Source organism: Bufo gargarizans, chromosome 5 (assembly GCF_014858855.1).
Source record: "Bufo gargarizans isolate SCDJY-AF-19 chromosome 5, ASM1485885v1, whole genome shotgun sequence".
NCBI classification, from domain to species: Eukaryota; Metazoa; Chordata; class Amphibia; order Anura; family Bufonidae; genus Bufo; species Bufo gargarizans.
Window position 1 is genome coordinate 102,678,161 of NC_058084.1, and position 20,974 is coordinate 102,699,134.

The window sequence follows — 20,974 nt, forward strand, 5'->3', positions numbered from 1 at the left end:
GGGGCTAAAGTCTTTTCCAAATTAGATTTAAGAGGGGCATACAACCTGGTCAGGGTCAGAGAAGGGGACGAATGGAAGACGGCCTTCAATACCCCTGAAGGCCATTTTGAAAACTTGGTTATGCCTTTTGGTTTGATGAATGCCCCAGCCGTTTTTCAGCATTTCGTGAACAGCATTTTTTATCATTTGATGGGAAAATTTGTATTGGTGTATTTGGATGACATTTTGATTTTTTCTCCCGATTTCAAAACTCATAAGGAACATTTACGTCAGGTCTTGCTCATTCTGCGGGAGAATAAATTATATGCGAAACTGGAAAAATGTGTGTTTGCGGTTCCAGAAATTCAATTTCTGGGGTTTCTTCTCTCCGCTTCTGGTTTTCGCATGGACCCCGAGAAGGTCCGCGCTGTGCTTGAGTGGGAGCTTCCTGAGAATCAAAAGGCGCTGATGCGTTTTTTGGGCTTTGCCAATTATTACAGGAAGTTCATTTTGAATTATTCTTCTATTGTTAAACCACTCACTGATATGACCAGAAAGGGGGTAGATTTTTCTTCTTGGTCAGTAGAGGCGCGTAAGGCTTTTTCTGATATCAAGGAGAGTTTTGCTTCCGCTCCCATCCTGGTGCAACCTGATGTTTCGTTACCCTTCATAGTTGAGGTTGATGCTTCTGAGGTGGGTGTGGGGGCGGTCTTGTCTCAGGGTTCCTCTCCTGCCAATTGGCGACCGTGTGCCTTTTTCTCAAGAAAACTCTCCTCCGCAGAGAGAAATTACGATGTGGGAGATAGGGAATTGTTGGCCATCAAGTTGGCTTTTGAGGAATGGCGCCATTGGCTAGAGGGAGCCAGACACCCTATTACCGTATTTACTGACCATAAAAATCTGGCCTACTTGGAGTCAGCCAAGCGTCTGAACCCGAGACAGGCCAGATGGTCGTTGTTCTTTTCTAGGTTTAATTTTGTTGTCACGTTCCGCCCTGGAGTTAAGAATGTGAAGGCAGATGCCCTGTCACGTTGTTTTCCGGGAGGCGGGAATTTTGAAGACCCGGGTCCCATTTTGGCTGAAGGTGTGGTGGTCTCTGCTCTTTTTCCTGAATTGGAGGCAGAGGTGCAGGCAGCCCAGTCAGAGGCTCCTGATCTTTGTCCTCCTGGGAGGTTGTTTGTGCCTCTCGCTTTAAGACACAAGATTTTTAAAGAACACCACGATACGGTCCTTGCTGGGCACCCGGGGGTAAGAGCCACACTGGATCTCATCGCTCGGAGATTCTGGTGGCCTGCGCTTCGTAAGTCGGTTGAGGGTTTTGTGGCAGCCTGCGAGACTTGCGCTCGTGCCAAAGTCCCTCATTCACGGCCATCAGGTCCTCTCCTTCCCTTACCCATTCCTTCCCGTCCTTGGACACATCTGTCCATGGACTTCATAACGGACCTGCCTCGTTCCTCGGGGAAGACTGTGATTCTGGTGGTGGTGGACCGTTTTAGCAAAATGGTGCATTTCATCCCTTTTCCTGGTTTGCCCAATGCTAAGACGCTGGCGCAGGCATTTGTTGATCACATTGTCAAATTGCACGGTATTCCTTCAGACATAGATTCTGGAAGGCTTTCTGTTCTCGCTTGGGGGTTCGGTTGTCATTCTCTTCTGCTTTCCACCCGCAGTCGAATGGTCAGACAGAGCGCGTCAATCAGAATCTGGAGACATATCTGCGTTGTTTTGTGGCGGAGAATCAAGAGGATTGGTGTTCTTTTTTGTCCCTTGCTGAGTTTGCTTTAAATAACCGTCGTCAGGAGTCCTCTGATAAGTCACCATTTTTTGGTGCATATGGGTTTCATCCACAGTTTGGGACTTTCTCGGGAGAGGGGTCTTCTGGTTTACCTGATGAGGACAGATTCTCCTCGTCTTTGTCATCTATTTGGCAAAAGATTCAAGATAATCTAAAGAGCATGAGTGAGAGATATAAGCATGTGGCTGATAAGAGACGTGTGCTTGGTCCGGACCTGAATGTTGGTGATCTGGTGTGGTTGTCTACCAAGAATATCAAATTGAAGGTTCCCTCCTGGAAGTTGGGTCCTAGGTTTATTGGGCCTTACAAAATCCTGTCTGTCATCAATCCTGTTGCATACCGTCTTGATCTTCCTCAGACTTGGAAGATCCATAATGTTTTTCATAAGTCCTTATTGAAACCTTATGTTCAACCCATTGTACCCTCGCCTTTGCCTCCTCCTCCGATTATGGTTGATGGGAATCTTGAATTTCAGGTCTCTGGGATTGTGGATTCTCGTCTTGTCCGCGGTTCTCTTCAGTACCTTGTTCACTGGGAGGGGTATGGTCCTGAGGAGAGGATGTGGGTCCCAGTGACGGACATTAAAGCCTCTCGTCTCATCAGGGCTTTCCATAGGTCCCATCCTGAGAAGGTGGGTTCTGAGTGTCCGGAGTCCACTCGTAGAGGGAGGGGTACTGTCACAACCAGACAGCTGAGAAGCTCTGACAGAGGCCTTTCAGAACCTCCTCTTTGAGTTTCTGTGTTGTGGTATTCAGCTCCTCCTCTCCTTAGCCTCTCTCAGCTGTCATGTGTTGGACTAATTGCTTCCCTTTAAATTCTTCCCCAGAAGGCTTTTCTGGGCGGCTTATATTTCTTCCTGGAGTATGTGTGCATGCCCATCTGGTTCTCCTCTCCTCTACAAAGTTAAGTGTTGAACTGTTATCTGTTATTTTCTGTTTGCTGGATCCCAGGTGACCCTGACTCCCTCCGTGTCTGGTGTAGGGAGCCGGTGGTCGTGTCCCCTCACTATTGTAGGGTGCTCAGGGGTTATATAGTCAAGGTACGTGGATATGCATACCTCCTCGTACGTGGATCTATGCATAGGCTAAGCAGCCAGGGAAAGTGCCAGGTCTTCTACAGGGGTCTCCCTTTTGTTCCTTAGCTGTTGGATCCAGCGAGTCATTTATGCATGTTGTTTTGCCTTGTTACCTGTACACATTCCGTGACATTATAAGCCGCCAAAACCGTCTTAAGCATGGATCCGGTTTCACTTTTGGCTGAACGCTTCCAGGGTCTTTCATTGGAGGTAGCTGACCTCCGTAAGACTTTTTCTCAGCTTCAAGTGACCGGTTCAGCTTGCGTTCATGGAGCTTGTTCTGAGCCTAAGATCTCGCTCCCGGATACGTTCTCCGGGGGTAGTGAGAATTTTGTGCATTTTAGAGAGGCTTGCAAACTCCATTTTGGCCTTCTTCCCCTTTCCTCTGGAGATGAGGAACGGAGGGTGGGGATCATTATATCGCTGCTCAGAGGTAACGCTCAGTCCTGGGCCTTTTCGCTGCCGGAGGGGGCATGGCCTCTCCGTTCAGTGGATGAATTATTTTTAGCCCTGGGTCAGATATATGATGATCCGGATTAGGGCTGCAGCTAACGATTATTTGAATAATCGATTAGTTGCCGATTAATTTCTACGATTAATCGATTAATCGGGAAAAACTACAAAATTACAAAACAGAGAGGTTTATATGATCTTACTTGAAAAATTATGTTCAAAGGCCATATTAAAACAAATTGTGGACGACACTATTATGGGGGATCTGTGGACGACACTATTATGGGGGGATCTGTGGACGACACTATTATGGGGGATCTGTGGACGACACTATTATGGGGGATCTGTGGACGACACTATTATGGGGGATCTGTGGACGACACTATTATGGGGGATCTGTGGACGACACTATTATGGGGGATCTGTGGACGACACTATTATGGGGGATCTGTGGACGACACTATTATGGGGGATCTGTGGACGACACTATTATGGGGGATCTGTGGACGACACTATTATGGGGGATCTGTGGACGACAGTTATGGGGGATCTGTGGACGACACTTATGGGGGATCTGTGGACGGCGTAGTTATGGAGAGGGGGATCTGTGGACGGCGTAGTTATGGAGAGGGGGATCTGTGGACGGCGTAGTTATGGAGAGGGGGATCTGTGGACGGCGTAGTTATGGAGAGGGGGATCTGTGGACGGCGTAGTTATGGAGAGGGGGATCTGTGGACGGCGTAGTTATGGAGAGGGGGATATGTGCACTGTTATGGGCATAACAGTGCACAGATCCCTTTCCTCATAACAGTGCACAGATCCCCCTTCCCATAGCAGTGCCATACACAGACCCCCCCCTCCTCCCCATAGCAGTGCTATACACAGACCCCCCTCCCCATAGCAGTGCCATAGACAGATCCTCCCCCCTCCCCATAGCAGTGCTATACACAGACCCCCCTTCCCATAGCAGTGCCATAGACAGATCCCCCCTCCCCCTTCCCCCTAACAGCCCCGGCCCCGATGCTTGCATCTTTATTTTACCTTTTTACAATGACGCTCCCGCTCCTGTAACAGCCAGGCAGAGCGGAGGGCGGCGTAACGTCACTCAATCACGTGACGCGCCTGCTCCGCCCACTTCATGAATGAAGGAGGCGGAGCAGGCGTGTCACGTGAGTGAGTGACGTTACGCCGCCGTCCGCTCTGCCTGGCTGTTACAGGAGCGGGAGCGTCATTGTAAAAAGGTAAAATAAAGATGCAGCGACCGCCCGCCCGCCCGAATAGCAACGAATCGGCGATTATTCGATAACTGGATTCGTCGACAACGAATCCAGTTATCGAATATAATCGATTACATTGATTAATCGTTGCAGCCCTAATCCGGATCGTATTGCTCTGGCGGAGTCTAGACTACGTCTCTTATGCCAGGGTAAACAGGGGTCTCCCTTTTGTTCCTTAGCTGTTGGATCCAGCGAGTCATTTATGCATGTTGTTTTGCCTTGTTACCTGTACACATTCCGTGACATGCACCCTTCACAGTAATCATGCTTAAATGTGCCCCCTTCACAGTAATAATGCTCACATGTGCCCCCTTCACAGTAGGAAAATGTGCCCCCTAAACAGAAATAATGCATACATGTGCCCCCTTCACAGTAGTAATGCTCACATGTGCCCTTTTCACAGCAGTAATGCTCACATGTGCCCCCTCCACAGTAATAATGCTCACATGTGCCCCCTTCACAGCAGTTATGCTCACATGTGCCCCCTTCACAGCAGTAATGCATACATGTGCCCCCTTCACAGTAGTAATGCTCACATGTGCCCTTTTCACAGCAGTAATGCTCAAATGTGCCCCCTTCACAGTAGTAATGCTCAAATTTGCCCCCTTCACAGTAATAATGCTCACATATGCACCCTTCACAGTAATCATGCTCACATGTGCCTCCTTCACAGTAGTAATGCTCAAATGTGCCCCCTTCACAGTAGTAATGCTCAAATGTGCCCCCTTCACAGCAGTAATGCTCACATATGCCCCCTTCACAGACATAATGCTCACATGTGCCCTCTTCACAGTAGTAATGCTCACATGTGCCCCCTTCATGGTAAAAATGCCCAGATGTGTCCCTTCACAGAAAAAATGCCCAGATGTGCCCCTTCACAGAAAAAATGCCTAGATATTTGCCCCTTTACAGCAGTAATGCTTACACGTGCCCCTCACAGTGTTTTCATTTCTTTCTGGCAAAGATTTAGACCATCTCTAGTGCGGCCCTCAGACCAAAAATGGTTGGGCACCACTGGTATAAGCCATTGTACTTTGTTAGGATGTTATTTCTATTTCAATTGTGCTGCTGTAGAATATGTCTAGGGTAGCACCACTTTGTCCTTGGTGTGGACACGGTCTTCTGCAACCTTTATGAGTTTAAATAATTCAAGAGTATCACAAGATTGCGGGGCCATCAGAACCACATCAAGTTTGGTTTTGGAGGGATGGGGGTTTACATTTGAAAATGTGCTGTTTTGCATGCTTTTGTTTCCATGACTGATGCTCCTGAATATTCATCATTGTGACTCCCAAAACTCAGTTATTTGGTCATCCCTTCTTTGGAACCTAGGGTCCCAACCTGTGGTACATGTACACATCAGCTCTCAGAGTACTTGTGTTTACAGCGTATGATTAAGGCCCTTGGGGGGAAATTCTTTAAACAGGTGATATCTGGTCAGGAAGGAAGAGATCTAGAGCTCAGTCATTACAATCTTTTTGAAGGTAAATACCCTGTGTTGTGTTCATTTCCATTGACAAGAGGCTAATTGAAAATGTTATTTTTACATGTGTGACTTTTCCCACAATTCCAATTTTACATGTGGAAACCTTGTGCATTGCTTTGTGAAGATGGTTGCTAGTATGGACAGTGCAAAACTAAGAAGGGAATGTGAGTTCAACGCCAGATTGGAGAGAATCCAGTAAGTGTGGGAGTTGAAAAAGTAACTTATCCTGCAGAAAATGTTCAAAATGAAATTTAAGAAATGACAAAGATGTCAAAGGCGTTTATATTTTATAGTGTAATTCAGAATAGAAAGTTAAATTTAGGGTAATATAACCTGACAGCTGATACAAATGTCAAAAGCACTAAAGTTCTGGCGTAATATATGAAATCAATCCCAATGGCATTTACCTTCATAAGTTCATGGCAGGTTTGCTGGTTTGATCTTTTCCAGGTCTTAGTTAGTTTGATTATAGTTGTGTTTTCAAAGACTATAGTGAACGTCCATAGTTATAGGAAACGGAGCCCCATTCACACGTGCCATTAAATACTCTTAAATATGCTATCCTAAAAGAAACTGGTGAATTTTACTTTTATTTTCATTCCTGCTACAGAAACCTTTTGTCACGGCTGAGGATGGGGGAAACCCTCAGCCGTGCCAGAAGATGTTTGGTCGCTGCTTGGCCAGGACCACAGGATCAGGGAGCAGGTCACTTCCTAATGCGTCCCTAATAGTGACCCTGACTCCTAGCCATATGAGCCAACCCTGATGGTGGGAGGACTCATACACCGGAAACCTTGGGGTCCCTACTAGCCCTCAGGGTGGCCCTGAACTAGGAGCAGGGTAAGACGACCTGTTCCTCCTTGGTGCGGATGAACAGGAGTCTCACAGGCCAAGCTGCAATGAAAGGGGAACAAATACAACATATGGATATGGCAGGAGAACTAAAGCAGTTCCAAACCTACCTGCCACAGCCACGCTGACTGGAACCCGTGCATCAACTGCTGACCACAAAACACTAAGGGACACAGCACACAACACATATTACACAAGTTACCAGGACATCCATAGTTGCAATAAAACAGATAGACCATAAAGAAATCATCTAACACCAGACATAAAGTTTATGACCACAAGGGTGGCCCTCATTGGCAGATGGTAGAAGACCAGGAGGATGACTCCAGCAACATGCCTGGAGTACCCCTCAGACATCAGGTCTCAACTGAGGCTAAATAGCCCATGTAGCCACACCCACGCAGACACACCCAGTGCTCACAGACTAGGAAGAGAATTAACCCTTCTCACACCAGGGAAGGGAAGACAGCCACTTAAAGGGGACGTGCACCCATAAACAATTACACTGCAGCTGTTACCGCAGGCAACGACATGCATGGCAACCATGTCCTGGGAGTCAGCCAGGAGGCTGAGACACTGCCACCACATGTACACAATACAAAACGTTGCCACGGGCAGCCACAAGTGAAGGGAATTGTCACAGTGCACACCTACATAAACCTCGTGCACACCAGACAAGGAAAGTGCACACAAACACACACACAAAGCCAGAGGCAACCGCACGCATACCTGTTGTCCGTGGAAAATGCACTTGAGGCAAACAACTAAGTGCCCCCAGCTGCGGTTGACACAACACCCAGACCGCGGGCAACTGCATGCGGCTCCCAAGGAGTCACGACCATAACCATGGGCGTGACACCTTTACACAATGCTAAAGGTCTACTTGGATGTCCCCCTCTAGATCCTAAACATTCAGAAGGTAGAAGCATAGGCCCTCATTTACAAATGTGAGTGCGCCTACATTCTGGAGTAACTTGGCAAAATTTGGTCCATTTTTTATGTACTCCTTGGTTTAGAGAAATTACACTACTCACAAAAAGTTAGGGATATTTGTCTTTTGGGTGAAATTTATGGAAAACTTAAAAAGTTCACGGTACAACGATATGATATCATGAAAGTAGGGCATTTAAGTAGAAGCATGTAATTGTGATTTCCTAATCTCAAACAATTTATTGAAACAAAAGCGAACAACAGTGGTGGGTATATCCCAACAAAAAATTTCATTGTCTCAAAAATTTGTTATGTGGCCTTGAGCATCAATTGCAGCTTGACAACAACGTCCCATGCAGTTCACAAGTCGACTTCTTGTCTTCTGAGGCATGGCATCCCACTCTTCTTGAAGGGCGGCCCTCAGGTCATTTAGGTTCTGGGGTACAGAGTTACAATCCTCTACATGGCAACTCAGCTGATGACATAGGTTTTCAATGGGATTCAGGTCTGGAGACAGTGCAGGCCACTCCATTTGAGGTACCCCAGTCTCCAGCAGCGGTTCCCTAATGATGCGACCTCGATGAGCTGGCACATTGTCGGCCATGAAGATGAAATTAGTCCTGTGTTGTTCATGCAGTGGAACAATGAGTAGATTAATAATGTTATTCAAGTAGTAAGTGCTTGCCACTGTACCTTTCACAAAGTGTAGGTCAGATCTGTATTGACTATAAACACCTGCCCACACTGTAACACCACCACACCAAAGGATCATCTGGTGACAACAGTGGCTGATGCATAGCACTCTCCTTGATGTTTCCAGCATCGTTGGTTGCCATCATTTCTGCTTTGCGTGAATCGACTTTCATCAGTGAGCAGCATTGAGGTCACCACTGGTCTCTCTTCAAATAAAGATGCTCCCTGGCCCATGCAAGACGATGACACCTGTGCCCGGTGGTGTGGTCAGGTACCCTTGAGGGTCATCTAGCACACAGAGAATGATGATGTAAATGGTTTTGAATGGTCTGACGTGACACTTGGGTGCCTCTCACCTCCCTTAAATGTGCCTGAAGTTGTGTGGCATTCACCATCTGCTTCTGCAGGGTATTGTTTACAATGAAGAGGTCATTAGTCTGGCATGTGGCCAAAGGACTTCCACTTCTATCCCTTTCTGTGACTCTTCCAGTCTCTCTGTATCTCCATTACAACCTGCCGATGACACTCTGTGACACTCTAAGCTCAGTGGCCACTTCCGCCTGAGAACATCCTGCTTGAAGCCTTGTAATGGCAAGGTACTGTTGATCAATTGTTAGGTATCATCTTGGTTTCATAATGACAAAATGTGAACAGCATGATGAGGAGGGATGTTTAAATACCAATTATAATTGAACCAGGACATTTATTGGAGCAATTCAAGGATCAAACACCTGTTGTGAATTTTGCTGTTAGGCTCCTTGTTAGAGAACAACAAGTTGTGCAAAAAGTACTGAAACATTGAACAGTTGGACATGTGCATTCAAAAGTTTCGAGAAGGTCACATTAAGTTCACCTGTAAAGATTAGAGTACATTTTAGGTTTATCCAGAAATTTCACCCACAAGCCAAATATCCCTAACTTTCTGTGAGTAGTGTATCTGTACCTAGCGGGACTAATGGCATTGCTTAACAGGAAGGGGGGATGTGGCCTAATATGTTTCATTTAATGTCAAAATTGTGCCTCAGTTCTGGTGTAAAATCTTGTCTAAAACTAAACCAACTAGTGTTTGGTATAAAGTTAGGCAAAAGTGTCTATCCCTGCACCACATTTATCATCCAGCCTGAGTGACTGTGATAAATTTGGTTCGTGGCTAGACAGCCTGTCTAATTGTATTACATCTTTAGGATTAGTAAATCTGCACTGTTGGGTACTTCAGGGCAAATATGCGCCTAGATAAGGTTACTGCCGGTGAAGGCTGACCTGCAGATATTGGTCTTTCCATAAGCTCTGTTAAGAATACAAAGGAGTATTTTCTCAGGACTCCTTCACTATTAGCTAAATTGTCTCTCCCTGTGGAAGAACCAGCATCTCATGCAGAACTAATGTGTTCCTTTAATACATGGATGGTCCAATGATTTCTGTTCTGCAACATTATTGCGAGGAGATATGTATAGTTGGGGGAAATGTCTATTAGACATTGTGTTGCCACTTTTCATGGAAGCAAATGATAAGATTTGTAATGTAAACAGCACATTTTTTAAAAGTGCCACATGTGTCCGAGCTTCCAAGCATTTCTTTCAGCCCCCCAATTCAATGTGAAGTATAAACCTCTCCAGAGTAATTCCCTGTCTCCCCACTACACTCTTTGTGATCAATTCTTCCATGAATAGATGCTATAGAGTTAGACCAACCAGACATTCCTTGCTTTGTTTTTTTGGTTTACTCTTAACTAGGAACTGATATAAAACAAATAACTAAGGATATGGCATTTTCACTGATGCAGAAAGGTATCTATCATTACCAAGTAACTTTTGTAGCCAGATACATTTTGCAGAAAGGAGGTTCTGGATTTTTTGATCTTTCTTTCCCATGTAAAGATAATAAAATCTCAGCAAGAGCAAAGATGCTGTAACAAATTGATTCACAAATTGACTTTTTTGTTTGAACAGTTTGTCCAAGCGTATTTGCCAGTATTAAATTCCCTCGCTCTGAAATTGGCCTCTAGAGTTGTTTTGTCAAGCTGACACATTGCTTTAATAAAATCCTAATAATTAGAGATGAGCAAATCAAAGCTGAGGAAGTGGAATTCGATCCGAATTTCAGGAAAAATTTGATACGCAACAAATGTGAATTTCCTCGCACTTCGTGGTAACAAATAGCAATTTTCCTAAAATGGCGGCGACACGTGTGAGGACTGAGGACATGGGGCAAGGAACTCTGGGAAGGCGGGATCACCCAGATTGACATGCCTACATGCAGCCAATTAGCAGCCAGCCAGCCCTGTGATGTCACTCGGGACTGCAATTAGAAAAACCTTATTGTGGAAATAAAAGACAGAATAAAACGATTTATAAGTGCAGGGAAAGAATAGGGAGGAATCATTTCACAGCATCTTAGTGCAGAAAGAGACGTCAGAACGTGCTAGGGACATTGATAGGAAAGCAATTTACAAGGGCAGGGAACGATTATTTGGAGATCCAAATAGCCATTAGACAGCTCTGTCATTCCAGCTATTTGTTATTGGGATGCAAGTGCTATGTTGAAAAGCATTTAATGGCTTATATCGTAGTATCCTATATCAATACTACAAGAAAAATATATACGCATTTCATTTCTGCAGTTATTTCTGGTGAAAGCATATAGGAGCGTATTTCCGTAAAATATATATATATATATATATATATATATATATACGCACTGCACTGTTGCAGTTATTTCTGGTGAAAGCGTATAGGGGCGTATTTCAGTACTACAAGAAAAATATATTCTCAATGCATTTCTGCAGTTAATTCTGATCAAAGCGTGTAGTGGCCTATTTTAGTCTAACAAGATAAATAATATATTCTCAGTTCACTTCTGCAGTTATTTCTGTTGAAAGCATATAGGGGCGTATTACAGTAAAAAAATATATATATACGCACTTCACTGGTGCACTTATTTGTGGCAAAATCGTTCAGTGGCCTATTTCAGTACAGAGAAAAATATATACACACTTTACTGGTGCATTTATTTCTGGTGTAAGCGTTTACTGGTCTATTTCGGTACAAAAAGAAAACTATATTCTCAGTTCACATCGGCAGTTATATGTGTTGAAAGCATACCCGGGAGTTAGCAGGGTGGCAGCAGCGGGAGGTCGGGAGCCAAACGTGCCCGGGGTAGAGCACCTGCTTCACGGCAGCCTACCTACCCAGGAAGTAGTGGTGCAGGGGTTCACGGAATTAGTGGCGTTAGCAGTCAGTCAGTGCGGTGGTTATATGTGTTATTTTGTATTTCAGTACAAAAAGAGAATACATTCTCAGTTCACGTCAGCGTCGGTTATATGTGTTAAAGCGTTTAGTGGCCGTTTTTAGTTCTAAAAGGAAAATACATTCTCAGTTCTTGTCGTCGGCGGTTATATGTCTTGAAAGTGTTTAGTGGTCTATTTTAGTACAAAAAGAAAAATATATTGTCAGTTCACGTCAGCGGTTATATGTGTTGAAAGCATGGCTGGGAGTCAGCAGGGTGGCAGCAGAGGGAGGTCGGGAGCCAAACGTGCCCAGGGTAAAGCACCTGCTTCACAGCAGCCTACCCGGGAAGTAGTGGTGCAGGGGTTCACGGAAGTAACGGCGGTAGCAGGCAGTCAGTCAGTGCGGCGGTTATATGCAAAATGTATTCAGCGCTGCAGTTATATGCGGTAAAATCTCCAGGATGTCTCCATGATAAATCTGCAGCGTGTGGCTTCTACACACTTTCAAAATCATCCTTCAGCGGAGCGAATAGATGCCGGATGACCGGGACGCTCCATGGCCTTCCCAGGAGGTGCTGTCGGGAGCAGCGGTTCATTTCTGAGATGTCCGTATAGTGCGGGGGTAATCCGAACACCCTATCCATCTCCGTGCTCAGTTATATATGGTAAATTCTTAATGGACGTATTTTGGTCGCAGTTATATGTGGTAAAACCTTTTGGGACGTATTTTGGTGGAAAAACAAAGTGTATTCAGTGTTCAGCGCTGCAGTTATATGTGGTAAAAACTTTTGTGACGTATTTGGTGGAAAAACAAATCTTATTCAGCATTCAGCGCTGCAGTTATATGCAGTAAATCTTTATTGATGTATTGCGGTTGAAAAACACATTTTATTCAGCGTTCAGCGCTGTAGTTATATGTGGTAAAATCTCCATGATGTCTCTATGATAAATCTGCAGCGTGGGAGCCCCGTGTGGCTTCTACACACTTTCAAAATCATCCTTCAGCGGAGCGAATAGATGCCGGATGACCGGGACACTCCATGGCCTTCCCAGGAGCTGCTGTCGGGACTCAGGAGCAGCGGTAAAACCTTTTGGGACTTATTTCGGTGGAAAAACAAATCTTATTCAGTGTTCAGCGCTGTAGTAATATGCGGTAAAATCTTTTGTGATGTATTTTGGTGAAAAAAATAATTTTATCAACGTTCAGCGCTGCAGTTATATGCAGTAAAATATTTTTGTGACTTATTTTGGTGGAAAAACAAATCTTATTCAGCTTTCAGCGCTGTAATAATATGTGGTAAAATCTTTATTGAAGTATGTCGGTCAAAAAACTAAATTCAGTCAGCGCTGCAGTTATATGCAGAAAATTCTTTATTGAAGTATTTCGGTCGAAAAACTAAATTTATTCTGAGGTCAGAGCTGCGGTTATATGCAGTAAAATCTTTAGTGACGTATCTTGATAACCTTTGCGACTCTTCCGGGCTCAAAGCTATCTTGACTCTTTCTCTTGTCATTGTCTGTAGCTACTAGAGACCTGTTCATGCCAGACAGGTTTCCCCAGAAGTATCTTGGTCGATCGACACTCTGTCATTGTGCCATTCTGTGGTTTCCTTATGCTGCTGCCACCTCCAGACTCTGTCGTTGTGCCACTCTGTGGCCTACTTATGGTGCTGCCACCTGCAGACTTGGTCATTGTCCCACTCTGTGGTCTCCTGATGCTGCTGCTGCCACCTCCAGACCCTGTCATTGGGCCACTCTGTGGTCTCCTCATGCTACTTCCAACTCACCACTATGTCATAAGTCCACTCTGTGAACTTCTCATGCTGTTCCCACCCTTCCCTACTTTATGACTGGTCCACTATTTTGACTTTAGGCCTGGCTGATATCATTTATTTGACACTTCTTCTAATCTGTCAGAAGGAAGGAAAAATGAGACGCACAACAGATCCTGTCTATGTAGCAGCTGTAAGACCTGTATGGTCCAATCAGAATTGGCTTATGAATTGGTAGCCAAAAGCAGGAGTGGGTAGAAAACACAGAAGACATGCAAATATTCGGTTCACGTGTCATCTCTGTTTTAGATCCACTCCTGTTTTTTTTTGGCATTAGCAATACTGATGGATTACTGACCAAATGCTGACTGAGTTAAGGCAAATGCTCAACAGACAGGATCCATTTTTTGAGGCTTTATTGTTGTGACGGATCAGAGGAAGGACAAAATAATCAGTGACATCAACACAAACTTGAATCCAACCAAAGACATCTGCATGGAGTTTTCACATTCTCCGCTTGTTTGTGAGGGTTACCTCTGCTTATTCTTATGTCCTCCCACAAGCCAAAGACCTACTGATAGGGAATTTAGATTGTAAGCTCCACTGCTGAATATGATTGCACTGTATAAACAAGTAAAATAAAATTAAATCAGCACCTACTCAGGGAGAGCAGAAGCTCATGTATAAGCCAGTTATCCCCTATCCACAGCGCTGTACTTGCCTATCTCTCATAGAAATGAATGGAGCGGTCGGGAGCAGCAGAGGACCTGCAGATGGTATGGGGCCCCTGTTCTCGCGATTGGTGGGGGTCCCAGCATTAGGACCACCACATAGTAGATAGTTATCCTCTATTCTGTGGATAAGGGGTAACTTTTGCCTACCGGAATACTGTAAATTCTCAGCAGCAGTGTTACTTTAGCCAGACCTGCAGATTTTGGTCTTTCCATATGCCCTCAGTGACACACTACTGAGGTGACGGACCTGTAAAATTGTCTATGGGTTATTGTAGGAAAGTACCAAGATGAACAATTTTTATTTTATATTCTTACAAGCGGCTACAATATCCTTACAAGGGAATAAAGACTACAAGAAAAAAAGTCCATTAAGTTTAACCCTTTTATACTTACAAACCTCATTGATCCAGAGGAAGAAAAGGACCAGCAAAAGCATACTAGACGGCAGTGACCCAATTTACCATAAAAAAAAGTAATTCTTGACCCCTGCTTTCCACTGGACAGATCCTTGGATCAACATTCTGTATTAATACTGGTAACCGTGTATATTGGGTTTTACAATGAAGATATATAACCCCTTCTTAAAACTATTAATTTGTATGGGTCTATGTTTTATGACGTAGACCGTAATGTAATGCCTTCAAGCTATGTGGCAAAACTGCTCTTCCTTAAAAGGGGTTTTCCTTTGGGGGCCTTTTTGCCAGACCCCCATCCACGTAGTTGGACCTGCGGAGAGAAGCATATTTACCTGCTCCTTGCTGCTTGCCTCCTACACCTTCGCTCTCCTGCTGCTGCAGCATTCTGGTCCCAGCTCGTCAAGTATAAAGGCTGCTACAGCCGATCACTGGCCACATCTGTGACGTGTCCCCTGTGTCACATGACCGATTTACGTGGTGCAAGGGGGATGCGTCATTGCTGCAGCCAGTGATAGGCTGCAATGGCTGTCAAACCAGATGCTGATACATGGGGACCAGGGTGCTGCGGCAGTGAGGGAGCTAAGGAGCTGGAACCCAGCAGCAGGGGTCAGGTAACTATACTTACCACTGCAGGTCCTGCAACGAGTAGGGGGGCATCTGCCTGAAGTGCCCCTGAAGATGAAAAACTCAGGCAGCAGTTGGGTCCATGAAAAGAGTAATTTATTGCATTGGTTTTTATAGGGATCATTTACATATTCATCAGCCTCCTCTGGTAGATAATTACATTTAATTTTGACAACTTATCTTAACTGCGATCTTCCAGATGTATTCATTTGCTCTTCTTTGTACTCTCTCCAGCGCATACCTTTCATAATGCAACAAACAAGTTTGTTGGCTTTAGATGCAGCAGACAGGCATTGCATGCTATCATTTAGTTTATTATCTACATAATTCCGCCAATTCCTTCTCCATTGTAGACTTACAGATTAGGTAAAGCATTCATCTCATCCAGTGCTGTGTGACAGGAATGATAAGAAATAAAGGTAGAGAACAGAATAAAAGTGACAATGCTAATCCACCAAATCTGATATTGTCACACAAATGGGTAAAAAAAATATGAAATATTGCACAGGCTCATCCCAGCTTCCATCTAACACCAAATAACCTTTAAGTTTAGCTCTGATAAATCATATATTCTGTACTTTTTTTTTCTTGAATTGGATTCAATGCGTTTTTAATATACTCATTAGGCTGCGTTCACATCATCTTTTCCCTTTTTTTTTTTTTCCTGATTTGTCAGAAGAACAAAAAATAAGTTTAAAAACGGATCCGTTATTTTGAGCATCAGTTATGATTAGTTTGCATCAGATATCACATATAGATTGTGTCAATTCCATCAGACGGAAGTGGCATAAATTGATCATAACTGATGGATGGGGAAAAAATTGATGTTTTTTTTTCAGTTTTTCTGACAGATCAGAAGAATCGAAAGCTAAACGTTGATGTGAACTCAGCCATAGCTTAGGGCAGTGGTGGCGAACCTATGGCCCAAGTGCCAGAGGTGGCACTCAGAGCCCTCTCTGTGGGCACCCGCATCCTGGAAAAAGTCTATGCTGTACCAATATGCCTTAGATTTTTCCTGACATCTATCAGCGCAGGGCGCACTATGAACAGCACAGGCAGCACACTGAATGTATGCAGGCTATTATAGCTAAATGATAAAGTACATGGAAGATACTATATTGGTATTCAGGTTAAATTGCCGTGTTGACACTTTGCGATAAATAAGTGGGTTGTAGGGTTGCAGTTTTGTCACTCGGTCTCAAAAAGGTTCGCCAACACTTGCTTAGGGGTAGTCTGTGTGCAGTACAGTTATCAGTGTGCAATACGCCATGCACTTGTATGATTATTAAACAATGAAGTTTCCAAATGAATAACAGCAAGCAGAGATCATAAAAACTATGAGAAATCGATGCACGTATTAAATAAAAAAATTGCATTATTATATACTTACTAGCTGAAGGACCCGGCTTTGCTCGAGTATATTTAATCTATTTCATTTAAAGAGGACCTTTCACCAGAATTAAACTTCTAAAGTAACTATACAGGCATGTAGAGCGGCGCCCAGGGACCCCCCTGCACTTACTGTTATACCTGGGCGCCGCTCCGTTCTCCCGTTATTGCCTCCGGTATCTTTACAGTTAGGCTCCACCCAGGGGAACCTGCCGGCGCCTCCTTCTCCCATGCTGCAGCGCTGGCCAATCACAGCGCTCAGCTCATAGCCTGAGAGGCTTTTTTCTCTCTCAGGCTATGAGCTGAGCGCTGTGATTGGCCAGCGCTACAGCATGGGAGAATGAGCCGACGGCAGGTTCCCCTGGGTGGAGCCTAACTGTAAAGATACCGGAGGCAATTACGGGAGAACTGAGCGGCGCCCAGGTATAACAGTAAGTGCAGGGGGGTCCTTGGGCACCGGTCTACATGCCTGTATAGTTACTTTAGAAGTTTAATTCTGGTGAAAGGTCCTCTTTAATGTTTGTGTGTGTCGTTAAAAGATATCAAAAATATCCACTATAACAGTGACATCTACAGCACCCTGCCCCCAAAACAGTGACCTCCACAGTCCCCCACCCCAAAATGCCCCGTCCCTTAAAATTGGACCTCCACAGCAGCCCACCCCCTTAACTTTGACCTTTACAGCAGCCTTCCCTTTTAACAGTGACTTTCACAGTATACCACCCCCTTGACAGTGACCTCCAAAGGGCCCGTCCCCTTACCAGTGGCCTTTACTGGATCGGGGGCGTGTCCTCTTGAACAGCTCACTCTAAGACAGCAGCACTGTACTGTCTGAGTGTAAGCTGCAGGGAAAAAGTCACCCTCACTCCCACCTCTGCAGGAAGCTGACAGAAGTTGATTTTTACCTTCATGTTTTCAATCCCTGTCAGCTGAGTGGAGGGGTGTGGCTTAGTCGGACCTAGAAGTTGATTTTTAACTTCATTTTTTCAATCACAGTTGGCTGAGGAGAGGGAGGGGTGTGGCCTAACCGGATCGGGGGGTGTCCTTTTCAACAGCTCACTCTAAGACAGCAGCACTGTACTGTCTGAGTGTGAGCTGCCCCCTTCCAGAGTCACCCTCCCTTCCACCCCTGCAGCTGACAGAAGTTGATTTTTACTTTCATTTTTTCAATGCCCATCGGCTCAGGAGTGCCTGGGGGAGGGGTTTTTAGTTTTTTGAGGGTGGACACATTGTGGCAGGGGGCATGTCTGGGCTCCTTTCTGCAAAAGTGACACCCCTCCGGGCACCTTACTGGCTCATTTGCATACCAAATAAACAGGATTTTCAGAGGATAAAAACATCTATGGCTGGAACAAAGGTACATCTTGAAATAAGGTACTAAGTGCTATTAGGCCATGGCTTTACTTCAATAGCAATTATCCTGGTGACAGATTTCCTTTAAAGCTCTACTACAGCAGTGAAGAAAAATGGCTGGGTTTCTTATGGAAACCTGGAGTAAAACTGTGTATGAGGAGGCTGGAGGACCTGCGAGCTACTATTGGCTGATAAGGGTCATGTGACCAAATTTATATTGGCTAATGCATTTTTTGGGAATCTCAGGAACAGTACGTCCTAGAGAGCTGAGACTGTGTGCCAAATTTCGTGATTGTAAATGCGATGGTGCGGATTCCTTTAGCGGACACACACACATACACTCAGCTTTATATATATATACCTTATAAAGTGAATATGCTTATGTTGCTGAGACCAAACTACTTAAATTATAAGCTGTAGAGGGAAGAGAAACAGCGTCTTAACATATGGTCTGTAAGCTCCCCTCTATTTTAGTGTATATTGTACTTCCCATTAAATAACAATTCTTTTCTTGGAACTCTGCATGATTTTGTTCCTCTGCTCTTTCTCTTGGAAATTTTTGTGAATTTATTCATACATTTCCAAGAGGACGAACAGAGATGCTACATTATTTATATTTCATGGGAAATACGAGTATATATACACGAGTATATACTAAAATAGACAGTCGTTCACAGAAGGAATTTCTTGGAAGAATTATGGAGAAACTGCATAACCCATACGGTAGTTCTATGTAAAGGTGCGCCAGAATTGTTCTTTCATGGGGAATACAAGTATTTACTAAAGTTGACAGAAGCTGGTATTAAAGATTTAGAATATTTTTTCATGACACAACCCGTTAAAATATAAACTGTAGATTATATTTCCAGTCTCCATGAAGCCCAAGACCTAATTATTTCTTCAAGGTGTTGTCTCCTTAAAGAGAACCCCTTTAATAGAAAAGTCAGCCTGTCGGCGAATGACTGATTGTCACGGAATCGGATTGTTAGCTTCTTATTTTCCGTGCAGTGGTCCCATCAAGGGAAATATAGTAATAGTCTGGGGCTACACAATTATATTGGTCACAGTATGGCACAGATCGTTGTTTAGCACTGCAGCCACTGAACTGAATGGGGTCACTCTGCGACTCACAATTTCCAATGACCCCAGAATTGCAAAAAATCCAGCAGTTTCGGATTCTTTATGTGACTCTGTATTCGCTCTAGATCCAACTGTGCATGGATTCATTTAATAGAAAATAAGCTGGAAAACTGTACCTGTGTAAGCCAGCACGATGGAGATGATCTGACATAGATGTTATGTAACTTATTCCTGGCTGCTCATGTGTGATAAATCTACAGTGTAGCTGGATAGAAGATTTATTATTGATGCTTTACAGAGTTAACATCCTATTCCTGAAAGTGCTTAGGACACCAGACACTTCTAATAGGAAACAACTCGTTTCCAAAAATCTCAGTGCGCAAGGAACATATAATTATTGCTTTCCTATTTCCATTTTCAATGTGTTTGTAAAAGTACATTCTCTCACTTTTTGAACTTCTTTAGCGTCAACCAGTCTGGGACTTGGATGTCTTGTCTGCCAGAAGTGGGGGCACGTCGAACCAAAAACTCTTGAAAGAAGCTTTAACCGCAAAGGAACTGCAGAGCATGGAAAAGCATCTAGCTGGTATGTGCTGGAAACGGCTCTTTACTGTGTGCTAGGTGGATAGGAGCGTTCACCCCTCTGAAATATAACACATCCAGCTGCATTACACCAGGGAGATGTAATAGATTCATTATATAAGCTGTGTGATCTGTAAGGTTGGGTTTCCTCATGCAGTTTTTGAAGCCACAGCCAGAAAGGGATCTGAGGACACTTACTGTATAAAGAAAAGAGTTCCTTTAGAAATGTATCCTCTTTTTGAATCTACTCCTGGCTTTGGCTTCAAAAAAAGTGCATAAAAAACCATGAACCTGCAAACTCAGCCAACTTGCTGATGGTGAAGAGTTCAATATAAAAAACACCTGCATTTTTCAGACTTTGTGCATTAACCCTTTCCCGACTGCCCAATGTAATTTTACGTTGGCGGCTGAGCAGTTCTATATGGCACCTGCTTGCGAGTGGAGAAGGCGCCCTAACCACCAGGTGCCTGCTGTTTTAAACATTTAACCCAATTACGCCAATGGAGATCTGGGGAGCTGGATACATTGTGCTGCAGCTTCTGTCCTCCTGAATGATCAGAAGCTGACGCACATTAGTTCCTATGGAGCCTCTGCCTGTGGCAGGCTCCATAGGAGTACATTGTATTTCTCATACACTCCAATGCTAATGCTGGCTTGTTATAGCTCCCTATGGGAACTATAAAAAGTATTATTAAAAAAAAAAAAAAAAAAAAATATATAAAAATTCTAATCACCCCCCCTTTCCTCTAAATGTAAATAAAATATGTAATCAATTAAAAAATGGCCTCACTAAAAAACACCCATACTGTTAAAATATACAGCAAAATGCAAAGAAGTCTAAATTACAGATTTTCTGTATTTTGGTCACTTCACCTCCCATAATTTTTTTTTTAAAAGGTGATCAATAAGTCCCAAAATAGTATCATTGAAAAGTACAGATCGCCCTGCAAATAATGAGCCCCCACAAAGCTCTGTGCACATAACTACAAAAAAACGTATAGCAGTCAGAATATGGTGATGAAAAGAAAAAGTTTCAAAGTTAAAATGTTTTTTTTTTTTCAGTATTAAAGTGTAAGAAAAACAATGCATATTTATTATTGCCGTAATTTTATTGCCCTGGAGAATAAAAGTAACAGGTCAGTTTACAGCATAGGAAATGGTGTAAAAAACCCCTCATAAAACTGTAGCGGAATGTTTTTTCTTTATAATTTCACCCCATTTGGAATTTTCCCCGGCTTTCTGCCACAATTTATGCAAC

At 43.9% G+C, this 20,974-nt stretch overlaps 1 protein-coding gene across 1 annotated transcript in view; it reads left to right on the top strand.

Annotated features, from left to right (window-relative positions):
- C5H8orf34 (chromosome 5 C8orf34 homolog) overlaps positions 1-20,974 on the top strand; it is a 304,643-nt gene that overhangs the window by 225,418 nt on the left and 58,251 nt on the right. Inside the window, exon 12 of the mRNA XM_044294965.1 lies at positions 19,600-19,720. Coding sequence (XP_044150900.1) covers positions 19,600-19,720 — 121 coding nt within the window. The remainder of the gene's footprint in view (positions 1-19,599; positions 19,721-20,974) is intronic.